At 46.7% G+C, this 24,251-nt stretch overlaps 1 protein-coding gene across 1 annotated transcript in view; it reads right to left on the reverse strand.

Annotated features, from left to right (window-relative positions):
• Positions 1-24,251, reverse strand: part of NKX6-3 (NK6 homeobox 3) — a 67,381-nt gene that overhangs the window by 22,585 nt on the left and 20,545 nt on the right. Inside the window, exon 2 of the mRNA XM_085634044.1 lies at positions 13,980-14,140. Within this exon, the coding sequence (XP_085490170.1) occupies positions 13,980-14,140 (161 nt within the window). The remainder of the gene's footprint in view (positions 1-13,979; positions 14,141-24,251) is intronic.

Here is a 24,251-nt window from a genome sequence, read left to right on the forward strand (position 1 = left end):
AGGTAAAAGGGGGAGTGAATACTGCCTGTGTCCGATTGGACAGAAAGGAGGCAAACCATTCCAAGGCCTTGCCTTGTATGCCTTTTGCCTGCAGTCGGTCAAGGAGGACGGGGTGGGAGACGGTGTCGAATGCTGCCGACAAGTCGAGCAACACCAACACCGCTCTAGATCCCTCATCTAACTTCCATCTAATGGTGTCGGCCATCTCAATGAGGGCGGATTCGGTACTATAACCCGACCTAAAGCCGTGCTGTGAGTTGTGGAAGGCACCATTAGTTTCCAGGAAACCAGCCAGTTGTCGTTGTACCAGTTTCTCCAGCACTTTAGCAGGAGCAGGGAGCAGGGAGATGGGACGGTAATTAGCTGGTTCGGCGGGGTCAGCATTTGCTTTTTTAAGAATGGGAACCAATCTAGCGTGCTTCCAGGAGTCAGGATAGATTCCTGTCTGGAGAGAGTCGTTCCAGATTTCATTTAAAAAGGGATTGAGCAGGGGGGCTAAGGATTTATACTGTTTTGCCAGCCAAGGGTCCAGAGGGGAACCAGATTTACATTTAAGTAATTCTGCCAGCGAGTGTTCCGGGGTAATCACCTCAAAGTTAGCGAAGACCTTAGTCGGATTAGAACTGAGTATACATGATTCCAAATCGACAGGGTTAATCTTGCTGGGAAAGGAATTCTGAATAGTGGCAATCTTGTCTTCAAAATAGCTGGATAGGCTGTCGCAGAGGGACTGGGATATCAGGGGTTGACGCTTGAGGGCCAGAGGGTCAGTGAAGGTTCTAACGGTATTGAAAATGACTCTTGAAGACCCTTGTGCCCGGATGATTTTCTCCTCAAGATGGGATCTTTTGTGATCTATAATTTTCTTCCTGTACTCCTTAAGGGCGATTTTATATTTGAATTTGCTGTTTGGGGAATAAGATCGTCTCCAACTTCTCTCGAGCTGTTTACAGGCCGATTTACAAATACGGAGTTCATCCGAGTACCACGGTGCAGAAGGGGTAGCTCGTGAAGATTTAATAGGTCGGATAGGGGCTAGGAGATCAATAGCAGAGGAGATCCAATGATTAAAATTAGACAATCTGGAGTCTAAATCTGTAACCTCCTCAGGGGCGGACATTGAGAGATGAAGGGCTAGATTCTCAGGGGAAATCATCCTCCAGTTCCGACCCACTGAGTTGGACAGGGGTCTAGAACGGTCCTGATGGCGAGAGGAGAAGGAAAAAGGGATCACATAGTGATCAGACCAGATTACGGGGGTGGGGTCACTTAGAAAAGTATCTGTTAGATTAGTACAGATCAGGTCCAGGGTGTGTCCTGCCTTATGCGTGGGACCAGAGATAATTTGGTTTAGCCCACCATCTGATAGGGTGGACAAAAAATTAGCGATGGTGGGGTCATCGACGTTATCGACATGAAGGTTGAAGTCCCCTATAAGGGTAAAATTGGCGTATCGGAAGGAGGCTTGAAGGGCATAATCAAGAAGGGCCGGGAGATGGGAGATTTTAGATTTGGGGGGGGGCGGTAAACTAATAAACCCGAATAAGTGAAGTTAGCAGCTAATTTAATACAAAAAGGTAGTGCCTCGATACACTCTATTTGGGGGTAGGTAAAAGAAGAGATGGACCAGATGGATCTATATATAATTGCCACACCACCGCCGGGGTGGGCGTTCTGTCTATTAGCACACAGGATCTTATAATCTGGCGGGATGGCAAGGCAGAGAGCAGGGTTGGATTCTGCTCCCAACCAGGTTTCAGTGAGAAAAAGAAGGTCCCACTGATTGTCCTCTAATGATTGAGCTACATCTAGAGAGTGTTTCACAAGCGAACGACAATTAATCAATCCAGCTTTAATGATAGTGTTCTTAAGAGCCGAGGAGTGTCGGGGGAGGGACTGAAGGTAAAGACATGGAGGCTGGGAGCGGATGTCTCTATGTTGTACACTACAGGATTTAAAGACAAGTGACGAGGAGTCGGAGATAGGAGTATGTGCATATGAACAAGATTTTAAGTCAAGGCGAAGTAAGGCTTCCCTGCTGTAGGAGAAGGCGTTGGAGGGGCCAGGTAAAGGTGAGGTCTGACTCGTCGCGACCGCGTCCTGAATGAAAGGATAATGAAAGACTGGGAAGAAAACATAACTTTGTAACCTGTACCATGCAGCTCTTTGATGGCAGTTCATAGCTCACTGCTAGATTAAGTAGGTAACCTATGAAATGCAAAGTAACAAAAGAACGTCAGTGATAAAAGTAGTAACCCACTGAGATCAGCACATAAAATACTATTCTTTTATATGCATAGTACACTTTCTTTGCAGCAGGCATATTAACCCTCTGTGCTACCTTAGATGATTCAAAACTCCCATCTCGCTCCTGCAGGTACATTAGTCACCAGACACTGGTGAACCAAACCTGGATATAAGTGATGCCGCTTTTATTGTTCCCTGAAAACTGCTGGATATACAAGGAACTTTGCAGTGTCAGCCCCTAGTAACAAATCTGCCCCCCCCCCCCACCTTTACAACCTCCCAGGGAAACGTCTGATGCCCGGTCCAGCCAGTCCGGCCCTGCTACCACCCTCCAATGGTGCCCCTCATCTTCACATAGATCCTCTCTCATGAGTATTTAATTTCTTTTATAGTGCTACTCATCCCAATTATGTAGGGCAGGGTGACTCATATAAATGTGAAAGTCAATGTATAGGTAATGTTGCTTAAGATAATGGGGGGTTACAAGGTGTAATCATACTTTCATCCATCATTCAGTCTTTCACCATTCATTCTGCCCTTCCATTTGTGTGCCCATCCATGTCCATATTCAACCATTTACAAATCTATCCATCATGTATCCTTCCATCCATCATTTCACTCATCCATCCCTCTATCCAACCTTTTACTCATCCATCCATCCATCCACCCTATCCATCTGTACACTCATCCATCCACTCTTCCACCCATTCATCCATCCAGCCATTTACCCATCCAGACATCCTTTCACTTACTCATTCATCCACCCAGTCACTCACCATTCCACCCATTCACCCGTTCAGTCATCTACCCATCCTACCTTTTTCTCTCCACCCCCTTTCACTTAGCCATCCATACACCCATCTATCTACTCATCCACTCATTAATCCACCCATTGACCCTATCACTCATCCATCCATCCTTTCTCTCATCCATCCACCCTTTCACTCCTTCACTCATCTATCTATCCTTTTGTCCATTTACCCGCCCTTTCACTCACTCATCCAGCCTTACATCCACCTTTTCACTCATCTGTCCATCCATTCACCCTTTCACTCATGTGTCCATCCATTCACCCGTTCACTTATCAATTCATCAATCATTTCATTCATCCATCCACCCATACACTCGCCCATCATCCACCCTTTCACTCATCCATCCATCCTTTCACTCAACCATCCACCCTTTTACCATCCATCTACCCTTCCACCCATACACACATCTATTTACCTTTTCTCTCATCCTTCCACTAACTCATCCAGCCATCCTTTCTCTCACAATCCATCCATCCTTTCATTCATCCATTTACCCTTTCACTAATCCATCCAGCCATCCACCCACCCATTCACTTACTTACTCACTCACCTTTTTACATTAATTATGAGCCGAGCCTTTGTCTGCAGAGTTGCAGACAGAAGAGAGCAATCAAGATCTCCACCCCTGCTGTAGTTCCTAAAGCAAGGGGAGGGGTGGGGGAGGGTTCATCATGCCCCTGCACATAGGCAATCTGAAAAAGTGTAAGGCATGAGTCATGTATGATGCTCCGTGCCAGGACGTGAGGCGACTGACATTGTGTTGTTTCCAGAGCTTGAAGTGAGATGAAACAAGCATTTGCAATGCAATAGGTCTCGCTTTTACGCGAGTTTGAGCTATTGACATTGTAAATGACAATGCCTTTTATTTATGTGTTTTGATAATTGACACATAAAAGGCATTGTCATTTACAATGCCAATAGCTCAAACTCTTATGAATGTAAGACCTCGGCCACCATTGTACCGGCTTGCTTGTAAAGAGGGTCCCTATTGGTATAGGGATATCTAATATATGTGTTGGTACACTGTACCTGTCTACGTTTATGTTGAAGTTATGTGTGTGTGTGTATATATATATATTCTAATAAGTATTGTGAATATATATTGTGAAAATATGTTTTTTTTGTTATGGTTTGGCCCATTAGTTTGGGAATGTGCTAGATGGAATAGGTTTTGAATTATAATTGGTAAGTAAAGACCACACCAGTGACCAATTAAGAAGTTGACTGGCTGAAGACATATCCATTTGTTGCCATAAGAAGACCAACTTTTGTTGCTTCGCGTATTTTGTGCCCGGGTCTTATTGGGATGTTTTGGGCAAACCCCTATTTTTGATACACATGCTTGAAAAGTCAAAGCGCATATGACGTGCTAATGTTGAGCGAAAACATGTGTGCCTGCAGTAGGTGAAACGCATTAAAGAAAGTAGGGCTTACAGACGAAATAAGACGTACCGTTGAACAACCGAAGTAAAAGGGCCAGTCCTCTTCTCACTTCTGCCCCTGCCATTCTGCTATTTATTAGCCATTTCTGGATACATAAACATACAAATGCACTGTAGAAAATCTTGGAGCTGTTTTAGTGACTACTACGGTTCATGTGGCTGTCCCACAATTTGATGAGAAGTATAGCAAAGGCGCACTTTATTTCACTGATTATTACTTTGGCCTAAAAGATGGCTGTCAAAAAGAGTTTCCAAATGTGGCCGGAAGAAACCGTATAGTATTAAACGGGCTTTTAAAGAAAAAAGGTAGTCGCTCAACACATGGTAAACAGTTGGTAAACAAGCCAAGTCGGAAACAAAGCCTGCACGCGCACTTCCCCAACCTAATAAATTGTCATTCATTGGCAGACACATGTAAATGAAATCCCCGTGGAGTTTGCTTTCATAATAAACAGATGATACATGAAAGTCGCTATCCTGAAAGTCGCCTTCAGTGCCGGATCTTAATAGGACTCACGTTTCAGGTCGGCCAACATTTTTACTTGTAAGAGACAATAGCGTGATGAAAGCTGGGAACAAATTAATCCAAACGTAAGTGAGAATGGAAACTGCTGAACTGCTTTATCTTTAAACATGTTAATGAAAAGCGTGGGTGCTTTACACAGCAGCTTTCTGCAATAACACTTTTTTTGCATTTTGGTTTCATTTTGGTTAGAACTGTGATCAGTAATTCAAAAGAAAACAAGCGAAAGTGATCGCGATCAAACATCAAAGCGACCGTGAGGCCGCAAAAGTGAAAGTAATCGCGGAAAAGCGCGGCGCGCGCCCGCGCACATGCACTGTAGCTCTAGGCTGGCCTGGTAGCACTTTTTGGAGCCCTCTCAAAAAGTCTCGCCTGACCCAGCGCATGCGCTGGGTCAGGCGAGACCTAAAAACAAGCATTTGCAATGCAATAGGTCTCGCATTTATAAGAGTTTGAGCTATTGGCATTGTAAAATTACAATGCCTTTTATTTATGTTTTGGTTTTAAAACAAATAAAAGGCATTGTCATTTACAATGTCAGTAGCATAAACTCGCATAAAAGCAGTGTGTGGAGTGCAGCAGTGTGCGGCGTGCAGCAGTGTGCGGCGTGCAGCAGTGTGCGGCGTGCAGCAGTGTGAGGCGTGCAGCAGTGTGAGGCGTGCAGCAGTGTGAGGCGTGCAGCAGTGTGAGGCGTGCAGCAGTGTGCGGCGTGCAGCAGTGTTTTGTGTAGCAGTGTGAGGCATGCAGCACTGTGACATGCAGCGGCGTGCAGCAGTGTGCGGCGTGCAGTAGTGTGCTGCGTGCAGCAGTGTGCTGCATGCAGCAGTGTTGTGCAGCATGCAGCAGTGACTAATGCAGCAGTGTGCAGCAGTGTGTGGCGTGCAGCAGTGTGCCGGTTGCATCAGTGTGTGCCATGCAGCAGTGTGTGGCGTGCAGCAATGTTTCGTGTAGCAGTGTGCGGCGTGCAGCAGTGTGTGGCGTGCAGCAGTGTGTGGCGTGCAGCAGTGTGCGGCGTGCAGCAGTGTGCGGCGTGCAGCAGTGTGTGGCAGTGTGTGGCGTGCAGCAGTGTGAGGTGTGCAGCAGTGTGTGGCATGCAGCGGCATGCAGCAGTGTGTGGCGTGCAGCAGTGTGAGGCGTGCAGCAGTGTGAGGCGTGCAGCAGTGTGAGGCGTGCAGCAGTGTGAGGCGTGCAGCAGTGTGTGGCGTGCAGCAGTGTGAGGCGTGCAGCAGAGACACGTGGAGGGTGAGGCCAGACAAGTGGAGGGTAGGGAGAGACATGTGGAGGGTGGGGAGAGACACGTGTAGGGTGAGGAGAGACACGTGTGGAGGGTGAAGAGAGACACATGTGGAGGGTGAGGAGAGACACATGTGGAGCGTGAGGAGGAGACACCTGTGGAGGGTGAGGAGGAGACACATGTGGAGGGTGAGGAGGAGACACATGTGGAGGGTGAGGAGGAGACACATGTGGAGGGTGAGAAGATGCGTGTGGAGGGTGAGGAGAGAAACGTGTGAAGGGAGAGGAGAGACACGTGTGGAGGGTGAGGAGAGACACGTGTGGAGAGACACGTGTGGAGGGTGAGGAGAGACGTGGAGGGTGAGGAGAGACATGGAGGGTGAGGAGAGACATGGAGGGTGAGGAGAGACACATGGAGTGTGAGGAGAGACATGTGGAGGGTGAGGAGAGACGTGAAGGGTGAGGAGAGACGTGGAGGGTGAGGAGAGACCCGGAGGGTGAGGAGAGACACGTGTGGAGGGTGAGGTGGAGGGTGAGGAGAGAGACGTGTGGAGGGTGAGGTGAGATGTGTGGAGGGTGAGGAGAGACACGTGGAGGGTGAGCAGAGACACGTGTGGAGGGTGAGCAGAGACACATGTGGAGGGTGAGCAGAGACACGTGTGGAGGTTGAGCAGAGACACGTGTGGAGGGTGAGGAGAGACACGTGTGGAGGGTGAGGAGAGACACGTGTGGAGGGTGAGGAGAGACACGTGTGGAGGGTGAGGAGAGACACGTGTGGAGGGTGAGGAGAGACGTGTGGAGGGTGAGGAGAGACACGTGGAGGGTGAGGAGAGACACGTGTGGAGGGTGAGGAGAGACACGTGGAGGGTGAGGAGAGACGTGGAGGGTGAGGAGAGACACGTGGAGGGTGAGGAGGGTGAGGTGGAGGGTGAGGAGAGACACGTGAAGGGTGAGGAGAAACAGAGTTGGAGGGTGAGGAGAGACGGAGGTGGAGGGTGAGGAGAGACGAAGGTGGAGGGTGAGGAGAGACCGAGGTGGAGGGTGAGGAGAGACCGAGGTGGAGGGTGAGGAGAGACCAAGGTGGAGAGTGGGGGGCGACCGAGGTGGAGGGTGAGGAGAGACCGAGGTGGAGGGTAAGGAGAGACCAAGGTGGAGGGTAAGGAGAGACCGAGGTGGAGGGTAAGGAGAGACCGAGTTGGAAGGGAATCAGAAGTGGAGGAGAGAGCGAGGTGGAGGGTGAGGAGAGACAGTGGTGGAGTGGGGGGGAGGGGAGGATATCACTTTTACTTCCTCTCCTAGTGTAAGGTAATGCCCCCACCCCACAGGCCCTGCCGGGGCCGAGAGCAGATCACTGTTCGCATCAGCCGTCACCCGAGACCGCTCCGTACTTGTTGGTAAATAGAGGTTCACTATCTGTTGATAATGGGATTCACTTGGGGGGCTGACTTACCTCCTCCACCCCCAGGGCCAACACTGAGAAGGCATCAGAGACCTGGTGCTGCCTATGCTGCAGTACTGCGAGAGAGAGGGATGGGGGGGCGGGCAGAGGAAGAGGAGTGGGGTTAGAGAAGGGACAGGTGGAGAGAGAAAGAGGAGAGAAGGGACAGAGACAGAAAAGGAGCAAAAAAAGAATTAGAGAGAGTAAAGAGGAGAGTTAGGGAAAATGAAAACATTACGAGAGAACATGTAGCAAAGAGGTGGAGAGAGAAGATGGGAGAGAGTAAGGACGCAGCCAATAGATAGGGCAGAGACAAAAAGAATCGAAACAATACAAAAGTGTTTTCCAAACTCGTAAATAACCACAGGCCAAACAACTGATCTGCAATGAAGCATCCGAATCCGGTATATCATGACGTTAACCATGCAATAAAAAATAAATAAATAAATAAACACACAAAAACACGTATACACCATGTTGACCCTTTTCCATGCAACGTATTCTAAAACGCCATTCTCATTCATACATTCACAGCAAACCTGTTCACAAGAGTGACAGAAAATGTGGTATTAGTGTTACATTTTTGTTTACATCCATACCCGCTCACTTATGCAATTAAAGGATTCATGACCACACGGTTAAACAAAACGTACTGATTGGCCTTGCCGTGAAGGAGAAACACGTGTTGACACACACTCCCGATCTGTGAAACGTTCACCCCACTTTCTTGAAATTGAAACCAGTGCATGTGTCCGACGAACTTCCTGCCGCTTATCTGAATGCACCAGTGGCAGAAGATAGTCCCCATCTTGCAACAACACAATTAAAGGGAGGCATGTCTGTCTCTCCCCACCGCCACATGTCTCTGAGTCTTACTGTCTCATGCGAGATCTCCCTCTAGGAGACAGCTGACACCGACTCTTCCCCTGAGACAGTACGGGAGATGCATGTGTGTGCATAGTGTGTGTGTTTATATGTATATATCTGTGTGTGTATGCATGTGTGTGTGTTTGTATGTGTATATGTTTGTGTATGCATCTGTGTGTTGGTGTGCAAGTATGGGTGTGCCATTGTGTTCATTTGTCTTCATGGATGTGTACACATATGTTTGTGTGTATACCTATGTCTGTGTATGCATGTTTGTGTGTATGTATATGTGTTTGAGTATGTTGGTGTGCGTGCTTGTTTATATGTGTATGTGGGGTTGGTGTGCATGTATATGCATATGTTTATGCATGTCTGTGTGTGTTTGTATATGTTCATATGTGTGTGTAAATGCATGTGTGTGTTTGTATGTGTGCATAGTTGTGTATGCATGTGATCAGAGGGAAGAGTGCACTTGAGGGCAAAGAGGAAAACATACAGGGAAAAGCACGTGAGGGCAGAGAGAAAAATACAGAGGGAAGAGTCCATGTGAGGGAGGAGAGAAAAATAGAGAGGGAAGAGCTCATGTGAGAGCAAAGCGAAAAAAATACAGAGGGTAGGGTGCATGTTAGACCGGAGATAAAAACATAGAGGGAAGAGAGCATGTGAGAGCAGAGAGAATAATATAGAGAGAAAAAATGCAGAGGGAAGAGTACATGTGAGGGAAGAGAGACAAATACAGAGGGAATAGCATGTGTGAGGAAAGAGAAAAATAGAGAGGGAAAAGCACATGTGACGGCAGAGTGAAAATACAGAGGGAATAGCACATGTGAGACCAGAGAGAAAAACATAGAGGGAAGAGCATATGTGAGGTCTAGACGCCTTACACAATTGGCGCCCTGAGCAGCATTTCCTTTTCATGCCCTGGCACAATCAATCTTACATTCTATGTCACGTCACTCAGGAGTACAACCTCGAATGCTAAACACTGACCAATGAAATTACGTGGCGAAACACCAGCCTATTCAGTGTCATGGACCCCAGGGCACGTAAGTAAATGACCCCCCAACCTCCTCAATATGCTACAGTTATATTAAATACACGAATTATCAGCGTTCGTGGGCCCTGGTGCCACTGCACCTGCTGCACCAATTGAAGAAACGCCCCTGGGCAAAGGTACACAAACAAGGAATCAATGACTGCCGACCTACCGGAACCAGTGCAAAATGATAAAATAAAAATACTTTCCACAGAACATTTACGATGGAATGCATAGAAGCGCTGACATTATAGCATTATTAATAGAAGATCGTTGCTACACGTTTGTTTTTGAAGTGTCGAATTCTAACCTGGAGAGTGAGGATGGTATATTTTAGGAGGGCTGAAGAGGCGCATGGCGTGGGATCGCGCTAGCATGCATCACAGCTCACAAACCTCGGACAAATTAGGGGCAGCGGAATGTACAACATACAGAAAGTATGTGCATCACCACGTCGTTACAAAATTGCAGAAACCTGATGATTTGGTTAAAACATGGCCACAATGTTATCAACTACTGCAGAAGAAAAGATGGCCGAATGGGAAACGTGTGGAAGGAGAGGAGTTTTCTTGTTTGAGAACAAGGCTGTAAGATTACGACGACATTTAAAAGTCAATTGCTTCACTTAAGGCGAGAGTTTATTATTAAAGTAAATCAAAGGGAGTGGACAAAAATAACCTGTTCCTAGTCAGGAAAGATGGGTCTAATGAAGCAAAGGTGACCCAAACAAGATGGACTTACAAAGGGATTTAAGGACAGTGAAAAGGAATCGAGCAGAGCATCAAAGGGCTGGGTGAGAAGGGAGGTGGGAATGCAAGGGTCAAAGCGGCGAAAGTGAAAGTAATCGAGCAGAGCATCAAAGGGCTGGGTGAGAAGGGAGGGGGGAATGCAAGGGTCAAAGCGGTGAAATTGAAAGTAATCGAGCAGAGCATCAAAGGGCTGGGTGAGAAGGGAGGGGGGAATGCAAGGGGCAGCTGTGCACGTGCACGCCATCGTGCACTCAAGCCCTAGGCCAGCAAAACCATGTGGGTAGCACTTTTGAAAGCCCACTTACAAAATGTCTCAAAGAGACAGCTTTTGCTGTCTCAGCGAGACCTAACTAGGGGGGGTGTCTCTCCAAAGGAGGTGTTCGATGTAATTAAGGGCGTGGCATAAAACACCTAAGCTAGGAATCTGTGCTTAGTTTAATGTGCCGCCTGACTGCTATCTTTGTTACTTCTGTCATTGCATCCAGATATATAATAGAACAAGTAACGTTACACCTACAACAAGGGAAGCCAGAACTATTGGCTTTGTTAATGGTTGTTAGTTGCATAAAATAAAAAGCAGCAACCATGGCTTCCTTGAATATAGTAATGAAAATGCGTCAGTTCTAAAATGATGAGACTCTGAAAGAACTATAATCCTTTCCTTTTAACTTCTTTCACCGCCTTCCTTTGATGAGCTGGATTCTCCCGTGGCAGCAGCATGGGCGTTTTGCACTTCCATTTGACAGAATGTTCTGCCCTAGACCGAGGCTGGAGGAGGCCACCACATGCTGTGCCAGCCCAGACTGACCCATTGTCATTCTGTATGTGGCAATCAGCCCCACACAGAATGACAATGGGCGGGGTGGGGCCGCTCTTGTGCTCAGAGGAGTGCGAGGCGGCCCCATCAGAGAGCTGAGGCCTCTCGAAGGGGAACAGCTCTGCTCACTAAAAGGCCCACAATTACGGAAAAAAGGCATCCGTAAAAGGGATCCTCACGGACAACTGACGTGAGATCCAAATTACAGACAGTCCGTGAAATTTACGGACTGTTGGTCACTCTATATGTGAAACGTCTCATGTTAACACACAGTTTCTGCCTGTCGCCCTCACTCTGATGTAATCTGGAAAGAAACACTGACCTGTGCTGTCCAAAGACATACTGATCTAGTGGCTAACTGCACATTGTGTAGCAGAAGGTCTCCCTTGTTCGATCACATTGTGTGATCCTGGGCAAGGCTGTATTTCATGTTCCTTGTCCCGTAGGTGAGAACTTTCAAATGTGTGGGCTCTGGCTGTGCTCGGGTCTAAGAACCTCTGGGGCAGATTATAGAGAACTGATGCATCTCTGCATATCAGCAGAGATGCGTCAGCTAAGTTGCGTCACGCAAGAAAATGCTTGCGCCACCATGGATGCGTCGCATTTAGAATGCGGTGCACCGTGGCGCAAGGAATGACAGATGCATGATGCATCTGTCGGCGTAAAGGTGACGCAGTGCTGGAGTCTTGTCGCAAGCGCAATGCAATTCCAGCACTGCTCAGAGGCAGCTTATATTTGCAGTGCTGCGTCACTCCTTACACCTGCTTCAAGCAGGCGTAAGATTTTGACGCAGCGGCGTCGTAAAAGTGCCTCACTGGAGTCTTGTAGATTTCACTGCGTCACTTTTACGAGGCTTTCTTGCGCGGGAACGCCCACCCTGCATACATTATACCTCACACAGGAATAATGTGATGCAGGGCTTTACAACGTGACGCATCTCCCTAGATGTGTCACGTTGCAAATTTGACGCCACATGGCGCATTGTTTGCGACGCCGCTGTGTCACAGAAGTGCCGCAACGGCGGCATAAATGTGTCGCAAGGGGCTTGTAAATGTGCCCCTCAGTTTTGATTTGATGGCCTATAATGTTGTACTACGTAGGATGGAAATGGGTTCGCTTTTTAGTCACTACAAAATTGCCACTAGTGCTGTGGCAGAAATGCTTCTCAGTTCAAACTAACTTTAATACATTTTGTGCACGCCCGTGGATGATGTCATAACGCTTCAGTGAGTCAAAAGACATACACGTTCTTGAACTTGAAGGCAACTTGCCATACTCCCATATCAACACTTCAGTGCAGGAGCTTCCGTGAGGTTTGTTGCATGATTGTAAGCAGAATATGTTCAGGGCTCCTAAAGTGAACAAAGCCATAGGTGCTGGTCTGACCTGACAGTGGGCGGGCCGTTTGTGGTTATTTTTGGGCCGTTTTGCTGTTATATTCTCTGTTATTAAACAAAGGTCCCCCCCTGCCCCCTTTAAAGTGACCCATGTTTGCCTATATGGGCAGTTTGAACTGGAAATGCATAGTTATAAAGCAAACACAAAGAGATGAGGGACGAGAGCTGAAACTTTTCAGACACTCACCCCCAGTCACAGATCTGGGTTGAATCCATCATCATTCTTTAGCTCACTTCGCCACCTCAGTTCAGACCCAGCTATATGCAAAACAGTCTTGACCCTGTGCCTTATGGGAACAGTCCAGCCCAAACTGCCAAGCCAGGACTTCCCTGAACCAGAAACAAGCATCCTGGGACCGGTTTCTGGGTAACACCCTACATCAGCCAGGCTAGCTTGAATCCAGTGGCAAAGTGAGCAAGGGACCCAACTCTGGGCATACCCTGCCAACTTAGGGCGAACAAAGCAAACCCAAAGAGATGATGGACGGAGCGCTGAAACTTTTCAGACACTCACCCCAGTCACAGATCTGGGTTAAATCCATCCTCGTTCTTTAGCTCAATTCGCCACCTCAGTTCAGACCCAGCTATAACCCCTGTCACTTCTTCAGCTCATCAGGTCCTTGGTCCGACCCCTCTTCATTTTATTTATTTCTTGGACTGCCTTTTCCATGCTCTGGCCACTTTTTCTGTCTCTTTCTTACTCGGTCTTTTCCAAAGGCTGTCCCCCTCCTCAGGCTTTTCCCATCTCTACAAATAATGAATTCTGCTTGTGTCTTCCTCAAAATGTCATCACTTTGGCCTGAACCTTCCTAAGGGTGACCATTGGTTAGTCTCTCCCTTTTGTTTTACCATTGACTTGTTCTCTCCTTTGCTTGCCTTCTCTTCACTTTGTCTTGTCCTCCTCACACTGTCCCTTCCTTGGCCTGTTCCCTTGTTGAATGTCCCTAGATGGTGCATTTCTTATTTAGGACTTTTTGTTATTCATCTTACTGTTTCTTATTTAGGCCTTGCCCTCCTCGGTTTGACCATTTTTCAGTCAGTTAATTTCTTAAACTGTCCCCATACTGGCTTATCTCTTCCTAAGCCTTTCCCTTCCTTTATCTGTACTTTACCTAGCTTCTCCCTTCATTCCTCCCCAAGTTTGTCCATTATCTCCCACTCCCACTCCCACTTTGAGTTAGTGCAATCCATCCCTGCACCTTCCTTTGCTTTCCTGCTTCTCTGCCTCTCTAGTCGATAGCAACTTCCCATCTTGGACTGTTCCATCGCATGCTATCCACTGTTCTGCCTGAGTCTAATGTAGCCCCTGCCTGCAACTGACTCCTCTGCAATGCCTGTCCCCTCCACTACTTCGTTCTTCCTTGGCCTGTCCTCCTTCGCAACTTGTCTACTCAACTTGGGAAAATACGGACACTTACCTTGACCTGGGACTCGCTCATGCCCAAGGAGTAGGCGAGGCGTGCCCTTTCGGGCCCAGCCAGGTACTTGGTCTGTTCGAAGGTCTTTTCCAGTGCAAAGATCTGGTGTCCGGTGAAGGTCGGGCGTGTATGCTTCTTCTTCAGGGGGTTATCACTGGGCACTGTGGAGAACAATTAACTGGTATGAGAAGGACTGAAGATCACAATAGAACCTTGATGTAGTGAGCATGGTGAAGCGAGGGTGCAGTGAAACAGAGACCAGGGTGATCCCAGGTGTGGAGGAACAGAGGCCAGGATGATCCCAGGTGTGGAGGAACAGAGACCAGGGTGATCCTAGGTGCAGAGGAACAGAGACCAGGGTGACCCCAGGTGCAGAGGAACAGAGACCAGGGTGACCCCAGGTGCAGAGGAACAGAGACCAGGGTGATCCCAAGTGCGGAGCAACAGAGGCCAGGATAATCCCAGGTGTGGAGGAACAGAGACCAGGGTTATCCCAGGTGCAGAGGAACAGAGACCAGGATGATCCCAGGTGTGGAGGAACAGAGACCAGGGTTATCCCAGGTGCAGAGGAACAGAGACCAGGGTGACCCCAGGTGCAGAGGGACAGATACCAGGGTGATCCCAAGTGCAGAGGAACAGAGACCAGGGTGATCCCAGGTGTGGAGGAACAGAGGCCAGGATAATCCCAGGTGTGGAGGAACAGAGACCAGGGTTATCCCAGGTGCAGAGGAACAGAGACCAGGGTGACCCCAGGTGCAGAGGGACAGATACCAGGGTGATCCCAAGTGCAGAGGAACAGAGACCAGGGTGATCCCAGGTGTGGAGGAACAGAGGCCAGGATAATCCCAGGTGTGGAGGAACAGAGACCAGGGTTATCCCAGGTGCAGAGGAACAGAGACCAGGGTGACCCCAAGTGCAGAGGAACAGAGACCAGGGTGACCCCAGGTGTAGAGGAACAGAGACCAGGGTGATCCCAAGTGCAGAGGAACAGAGACCAGGGTGATCCCAAGTGCAGAGGAACAGAGACCAGGGTGATCCCAGGTGTGGAGGAACAGAGGCCAGGATAATCCCAGGTGTGGAGGAACAGAGACCAGGGTTATCCCAGGTGCAGAGGAACAGAGACCAGGGTGACCCCAGGTGCAGAGGGACAGATACCAGGGTGATCCCAAGTGCAGAGGAACAGAGACCAGGGTGATCCCAGGTGTGGAGGAACAGAGGCCAGGATAATCCCAGGTGTGGAGGAACAGAGACCAGGGTTATCCCAGGTGCAGAGGAACAGAGACCAGGGTGACCCCAAGTGCAGAGGAACAGAGACCAGGGTGACCCCAGGTGCAGAGGAACAGAGACCAGGGTGATCCCAGGTGTGGAGGAACAGAGGCCAGGATAATCCCAGGTGTGGAGGAACAGAGACCAGGGTGATCCTAGGTGCAGAGGAACAGAGACCAGGGTGACCCCAGGTGCAGAGGGACAGAGACCAGGGTGACCCCAAGTGCAGAGGAACAGAAACCAGGGTGATCCCAGGTGCACAGGTACAGAGGCCTGGGTGACCCAAAATGTGAAGCTGCAAGAGCAAGGAGACCCAGAGGCCCAGCCTACCAGACAGCACAGACCAGAGTGACCACAGGAGGCTGAAGGACAGAAACCATGTTGACTTTACTATGAAGAGGAGCAGACCAGTGAAAACACAGGAAAACCAGCCTGTCTGATCGCAGGAAAACCTCAGCCTGCAGAGATTATCAGATACCAGGATGACCGTATTATTTTATTAAGTTGTTTAAACACAGAGACCCCGCCAAAGGGGCAACAACACTGATTTTAAAGCATAAAAAAAGTTCAAACAGAAAACCCATCAATTACAAAGTACTCAAAACTAAACTTTTTAAAGGACACCGATCAAATTCAAATGCAAAAAGCAAGAAAAAACGTTTTCAATTCACACCCCAACTCCTCAGTGAGATGGCCCTGTTTGACAGAGCCTGGAAAAGAATAGCAAAGCCTTGAGGTCACTGCGTAGAAAGCCTGCTGTGGAATGTTGGTCCTACAGACCTTGGGGATCGCTGGAGAATCCTCGCTCTGGGTGGAACAAGATCTACTGTCCAGCCCTAGTTGGTTGGACCGGGAGGAAGGAAGGATACCTCAGAATCAGAAGTTTGGAGACTAATCAAAGACCGGCCAACTTAAAAAAAGTACCTTGTGAGAGAGAACGGAGAGGGGTGGGTTCTGGAGATGGAGTGGGGCCCTGAGCCCATTACTGTTTGACCAGCCGTTGAGGAGCCTATGAAGGGGGTTAGGCCATGGAGAGGAGATTGGGCTTTATATCAAGCACTGATAGAGACATTTCTGTCCTCCTCCAAAAAACGGAAGCTCCTGAGGTGGCTGACAGTATCTGGGCTAGTTAGCAAAAGCTGCTGTGGACGATAGTGGTGGAGAACCTTCATACGTGTGATATCGGCTTTTCACCGGGTGACTGTGTGAAGGGAGTGGACACTGTGATACACAATTGCAGCGGAAGAATTGGCAAGTCTGCAATCATCCCCAATTTAAATTAGACTGGAAGTTTGAAGGCATCGAATGTAGGGTTCACATAATAGGAGTAATCCAGTTAAATCTTCTGGCACTAATGATTTTGTAGGACCTCCATTAGGGTTATTCAGGAGGCATTGAAATACTGCATTTCTGGTGTCTAACTGGCACAAGGTCAGAGCAATGCTTGGGCTAAGAGTGCTCCTAAGAAACCCTTATGAGTTGTGGCCCATAAAAGTAAGGGCCCACCCTAATACACTCTGGATAGAATGCTGCGTTTGACCAATTGCCTTTCTGCATCAAAACCCAACGATTCGGAGGTGAGCTTGTGAAGTGTTTCTTTGATGAAGGCTTTCGCATCAATGCTCCCTCTAGACAGTTCTTCAATAAGCTGCCCAGGCATATCATAGCAAAGATTTTGCAGGGCCTGGGCAAAAAACATAATGCAGGGGAATTAATCCTTCATTTAAGTAGAAATAAATATTCTCCCAAAAATACTCTTCACTAAGTATCCAGCATCTAACACCACCTAGTGGTTTGGCCACCATAAGATATTTCAGTCTAAATTGACCTGCCAGGACTGTTTTTTTTTTTTTAAATTATACATGCATTTGGTGGAAAGAGTGAAGGGCGCTAAAAAACATGAGGCACTGGACAAAGAGCCTCCTCTGCCCCTCCCTTGTGATGGTCCTGGCACTGCCCTACCTGAGGCTGGAGTAGAGAGCCTACGACCAATGGTGTTCTGAGTCCATGTGATTTGAGAGTCACAATATTGCCTCTTCTCTCTGCCGCTTCTCCTTGCACTGAGTAGACTTCCATTGACACCCTGGGGTACCGCTCTCTGTTGTTTTCTGTATCAGACTACAGAAGGTAGCCCATAAACCCCAAGGAGACTAGGGCAATAATCTGTAACAAACAACCGTGTCTCAAACAAGGGTATTATTTTAAGGTCACGTAGATGTGGAACAATTAGTTGCGACGGATTAAATCCAAAAGGGGAGAAAACCAGGGAGACATTTTCTTGTGAAGGTAAATTGTATTTCAATCGATAAACATGTTGGACATATTAAACTTCATATGTGCAAGCACATGGGACGGTAGCACTACGTTACATGTAACCTACAAAATACTGATGGCCTAAGACTTCTGCAGGCCGAAACGCTGTCGATTTCTACAGCGGAACTCCTGGCGCTCATTTAAATTTTTGTATTCATGTACCATTAACTGCCTGGGTATCCCAAATATGTAAAGAATTTTAAAATCCCACTTGTCTCTTGTTGCGCCTGTCACTATCGCGGTATATACCATATGAAGTATGCAGGGCGCAGGGGGGCCTTATTTCCTGGTATGCAATGCACTGAAAGCTTCATTGGTGACTGTTTTAAGAGATGTAAACTACTAACTACTGAGCTGTCTCCTTTGTTGGCCCGCCTTGACTCTGTAGAGACCCAGCTCGCAGCCATACAAGCTGACTCTTGCCTCTATCTACTAGCCAAACCTCCCAAGTGCAAGAGCTTTCTCAAGTCTCAATTCAAAGGGTGAAGCCTCCGCAGGAAGCAAATGCATCTCAGTTACCCCAAGCACATCAACTCCTATTTAATTGGAACCCTGGGGGTAACTCAGCGGGCAAACCCAGCAGCCTAGATGGACACGTGTAACAGAAAACCTTACTGGTAGCAAACCTACCTATTTGGGTACATCACACCTTGCCTACCCCAGCTACCACCCGAAGGCACCCCGTATATAATTATTTTTAAGGACGTTCCTTTGTTGCCACCACAAAGCAGAGAAGATTATACGTCCCTAAGGGATAAATCTGTTTTCTGGCTGAAGACCAACAGTGGCTGGTCCCAGGACTTACAGCAGGAACTTGTATTTGTAATGAGGACAGTATGGCTCAGGAGTCACCCTAAGGATTCCCCTGGGGATTGTGTATAATAAACTTTAAGAACCCCCAAACTGTTTAGCAGTTGCTGAAATGTCTTCCATCCCCTAAGGCCAAAATGAAGACATTCCCACGAGGGTACTTCTACAGTCCCAACCTGTTATTTGCCCAGCTCAGGGCAGCTTCTCATCAATATTCCTACCGCAAACACCTACAAATCCCTGTCAACCTTGGATGGCCAAGACTGACGGTACCTGGACATTTCAGGTACCCTTCCCGGGAGGTCAGCGCATCATGAAATTAAACAGGGCTTTTCCGACCTTGATACATCTGCATCCCTAAGTCTGCCTTCTGGAACATCAACAAATATCGTAAATCATGCTTCCAATGAAATTCCTATAGTAGATTACACACATGCAATCACTAGGAACTCATCCATGAAGCAAGTAGGCACTCTTCCCCAAGAGCTTCTAAGTATATTTTCAAGGAACATTGGAAGACTAAAGACCAAATCGATGGATCCTGCTTGGCTGGAGTATATTGATCAATTTCATATGTGTATGTTTCAGGAAACATGGCTAACACATCCACCATTTAAGTTTGGTTATGTTGATGCCGTTCCTTCTGCATGGGACAGGGCATCGGGGAGTCTTTTTATTTGGATTAAATTAGCATTAACTCTGCACATAGAGCCCATGAGTATAGTCTCACCTGATATCATGGGACTGAAGATCTCTTTACCAAAAGTAAAATTTGTACTTTTTCAAGAGCTATCTCAGGGCACAGCATAGGAACAAAGAATCACCTACGCCAACTAGTTTGGTCCAGTACATAAATTCTATTAGTCCAATGGATATGCTTGTTACTGGGGGTGATTTTAATATTACTTATGAGCTCAATCATGCCAATGATTTGGTAACGGAGGAAGAGGTTGAGACCCAGGTATCCTGTCTCTCATAATTGATTCTTATGGCCCATGCACAGTGCCTCTCAGATGGCCCCGTTTGCAGTATCAAATAGTCCCCAAGCCTGTAATGGCAGATCTGATTTGGATAAGCAAGGGATGTTCACCTTTAAGAGGGGTCTATCCTGTTGAAAAATTGACTATTTCCAGATCAGGGTCTCAATGTGGAAAAAATGGTTGATTTTAAAATAAATGTCAGGGAAGAGAGCGACCATTACCCCTTGATTCTAATGCCGAGGGGAGTCCTGGAGGAGACGCAGGTGGGTCTGAAAGCCCAATTATATCACCAACGGTGGTCAATTACCATAGGTCAAGTAAATGGCTGCTGGTATTGGGCAACGTAGAGACCCTAACAGCCATATACAATGCATACCCTATGGCTTTTACTAGTTATACTCTCCTCCCGGTCACTGATATCCCTATAGCTGATATATAAGACAACCTGGCTAGCATCTTAAAAAGTTTAGAACCAAAGCAAGGGGTTCAACTCTACCCCGATCGAAAAGTAAACAGAGCAACCCCTGGTATACAAAGGAATGTAACAGAGCAAAAAAGGACCTCGTAGTCCAAGCATCAGTCAGAGATACGGTAGCCACATCCCAGTACAAGGAAGCCCTAGTAGTAGCCCAGCATAATAGGGATGATATAAACTGTAGTGTTATAGTTGTGGCAGCAAAATCAGGTGATAATGGACCTTTTGGAAAATCGTAACCCATGGCAGTAAGGACTCGGAATTACAGATTGAATGTTATTTTAACCCGAATGACTGGGTGGGACATTTTGCTAAATTATACTCAACCTGTACGGATGAGGATTATTTACTTACCCTAGAGCTTTGTAACCATGAAAACATCCCCCGACTACAGGGTACTTCACCAGACCCATATTTTTCACTTATCGAGACTGAACTAGCCATAGAGGCCACTAAATCGGGCAAGGTCCCTGGTCCCGAAAAAATCCCAGGTGAGCTACTGCACTACGATCTAACAATTTGGGTCCCACATGTCAACCTGTTATGTAATGCTATAGCCTCAGGAGCCCCGATCCCCGACACCTGGAAAGGGGCAGGGACAGTCCCCATTTACAAGAAAGGGGACCGACACAACCCAGGGAATTACAGACCCATTAGCCTCCTGGATAACGTAGAAGGTTTATGCAAGGCAGCTTTTAAAAAAGCTCTCAGAATGGATAGAGGCAACAGGGATCCTGTCACCCTACCAGGCAGGATTTAGACCCAGAGTAAGTACGATAGACCATGTTTTGAGGCTCATCCTTATTATTTGGAAGTACACAAAACTGAGAGATGGCCACCTGGACATAGCCTTTGTCAACTTCAAGGCAGCCTCTGACCTGGTCCCCAGGGGGCCATTGTGGGCCTTGCTTGAGAGACTGGGAGTCCCTGACGATCTTCTTACAAAAATAATTTGATTGCATCATGGTAATTATGCTCAGGTTCGCGGGGGCCCCAGGGACAACTCACCAACCAACTCCCCATACGTAGAGGGAGGTGTGTAGCAGGGTCGTGTGTTGTCCACCACACTTTTACGCCTCTAATGTACACATGATTCCCCAAAGTTAGATGGAGTGTGTGTCCCTGCACTCTTATTTGCAGACGACACGCTGTTAATATCACAAATGGCCATTGGTATGCAACACTTATTGAATACATTTAGTGCTTCTTGTGGGGACAAATGCCTGGAGATTAACACTAATAAGACTACATTTATGGTGATAAGGCTCCATAAGTCTTTTAGAGGGCCCCTATGTCTACAGCAGGAAGAATTAGAACGTGTATCAAGATTTGAGTATCTTGGTATCATGTTAGACAGCAAAGTTTCTTGGGGTCCACATATACAAAAGAGAGGGGCAGTACTCTAGCAGCATGTTATGGCTATTTCCAGAAAACACGCTTTTTGTTATTTGGTAGAAATCCATTCAGTAGTACTTGAGATTGTAAAGGAAAAACAAATTTGCATATCTAGGAACGTGGATCCTCCTCGGATTTGCGAATCCATGCGCCAACAGTAATGCTGTGATTGGCTGGCCACAACCTGAGAGGAAAGTTGCTTCCGCCATTTTGTTCATCAGGACTCGGTTCCCATCAGGGAAGATAAAGTTAGGAAGTGATAGAACGGGTCAGGTTAGAGGTACCCTGACGCCATGGGACTAATAGAGGAGTCTCTGAAGGGCGCCTCATGGGCAAGAAATTGTCCAAAAATCTTTCAATTTTTTTTCATCACCGAGGACCCGCGAATCTTTCCGGATCCTTCTGGATTCAGGTGGAGCCGCAGATCTAGACCCCAATTAAAAAAACATACACTTACTCACTGACCCACATACTTACTCACTCACTCATACACTCAGACACCCACACAGCCACTAACACACCCATGCTGCCACTCACACACCCACTTACAGACCCACACAATTTTCACACACCCACTTACATACCCACACAACCACTCACACACCCATACAGCCACTCACACACACCCATACAGCCAGTCACACACCCTCAAAATCACTCACACACCCTACACAGCCACTCCTAAACCCACTCACAAACCCACACAGCCAGGCACACACGCACTCACACATCTACCACACACTCCCACACCCACTTACACTTCCACACAACCACTCACACACCCACTCATACACATCCTCACACACTAAGGTTGCAGAGATGTTATCATTAGGATACAGCATTATAAAACCATAGAAATTCACTGAAAAAAACAAAGGTTACAGAGATGTTATAGTTAGTAAATAACATTTTAAAAACCTTAAAACTTCACTGAAAAAATCAAGGTTACAGGGAGGTTATAGTTAGGTTCAGATTTTACACACACAAAACCATGAAAATTCAGGAATTATAGTTATCTCAAGTAACTATATCTCGTGCCGTAAGGCAACTATAGCTAATGCCCTCGCCGTGCACTGCTAATTACCCCACATATTACTTCACTCAGGACATCTTCTATGACACCATTGATAACATCACTGCAACATTTTCAGCGAAATTATTGATGAGAAAACTGTGCATGGCGGGGGCACAAACTATAGATACCTTATGGCTCGAGATATAGTTACTTAAGATAACTGTAACTACAACTGCTGCATTTCTGTGGTCTTGTGTGTGTAAAAGCTGAACCTGACTATAACGTCCCTGTTACCTTTGTTTTTTCAGCGAATATACATATATATATATATATATATATATATATATATATATATATATATATATATATATATATATATAACATGTATGCTTTGCATTATATGTGATTGATTAATTGTGGCAAAGTGTGCTATATGTTGTTTTGCATTTCAATATAGTTTTACACATGTATCATCTAGTAATGAAATGTATTGTTTGGTAATGGGGCGATTATACTGCGCGTTTGAATTCGAGTATTTCGTCTGTGTCTAGTCTTTGTTAAGAGTATATAATGACATTTTAAAATGGTGTCCCTTAGATTGAGAAAGGCAGGTTTCACTGCCGAAACGCGTCTTTACCTGTGCGATGCTGGGGTGACCCACTACATTAAAGATTTGTCTCAGATTTTACTCACCTCGAGTACGTGCCCTTCTTCTTGCTTGGAGTTGGATGGATGGAATATATATATATATATATATTTTTTTTTTTCAAGGTACGTAGATGCGGAGTGAAGAATAGTAAATCCTTCCCGCCCGCTGTGCACTTACCTCTTTGATATTTTGCCCCTCAATATTTTTATGATATTCTGTCCCATTGAAATTCTCCCTTCGATATTACGTAGTACATTCCTATCAACTCTCAAGAGTCTAGCCTTGCACCCCCTATAATGCATATGAGCAGTCAATCCCATCTCTGCACAAAAAAACTGTCTAATTTTTAGATCACAGCTTAATTGAGATATCACTAATCACCTGTAACTAGAAAACAGTATAATTACTGTAGTGTAATCATTTTTACAGGTGAGCTGTGCCTTACCATGCCTGGTCTAAGCAGACAGTGTGAAAAGTAATCTCCTGCTGCGTCTTACTCTACTACAGGAAAGGTACATTTTTGCCTCCCTTTTTCTTTCTCTGAAACTACAGTCATTAACTGATAACGAGATATTTATAGTTATTTGTTTACTTATTGCACTGCCGAAGGTCACTAAAAGAGAACGCAAACCTATCTGCATTGCTACTACACAATCTAAACCACAGCCATGACTTTGTGAGAACTTGCTAACTGAAAATTAGAGTGTTTATTTATACCTTAATAATTCCAATTCTGTTTGTAATTCTACTTCTAGGAAGCTCCAGTGAGCGACTTGTGTGCTACTGGTAGCTCCTCCGCTGCCGGTAAGTAGCTTTCCGAGGTGGTGGGGGGTCACCCCATTTAAGTACACCAACTAGTGCTGAGTAGCGCCCAGTGGTTAATTTGTAAAAAAATAAAAAACATTCCAGGGCTCTCGTCAGGAGGCAGTTTGCACCATCCTTTTCTCCTGGGAGCGCCGCCTAAAACAGAACCAACCATAAACCATGAAAGTGAGAAGAGAATGTGGCGTAATGGCCAGAGCTGCTGGCTTCGGTGCTGGGGAACCAGATTCGAGTCTCGGTGTGGGCTCAACATCTTGTGGTTCTGGGCAAATCACTTAGGGGCATATTATCAAGCACTGCGTTACAATTATCGCCACTTTAGCGGCAGAAAACTGCCGCTAAAGCGGCGATAATGGGCTTGATAATATGCCGCAGAGAATTCCCGTAGAAGCCCATGTTGACACCAGAACATGGACTTCTATGGGAATTCTCCAGGGCATATTATCCAGCCCATTATCGCCGCTTTAGCGGCAGTTTTCTGCCGCTAAAGCGGCGATAATTTTAACGCTGTTTGTTGATAATATGCCCCTTAATTTCCCCATGCCTA

Source organism: Triturus cristatus, chromosome 11, assembly GCF_964204655.1.
Source record: "Triturus cristatus chromosome 11, aTriCri1.1, whole genome shotgun sequence".
Classification (NCBI taxonomy): domain Eukaryota; kingdom Metazoa; phylum Chordata; class Amphibia; order Caudata; family Salamandridae; genus Triturus; species Triturus cristatus.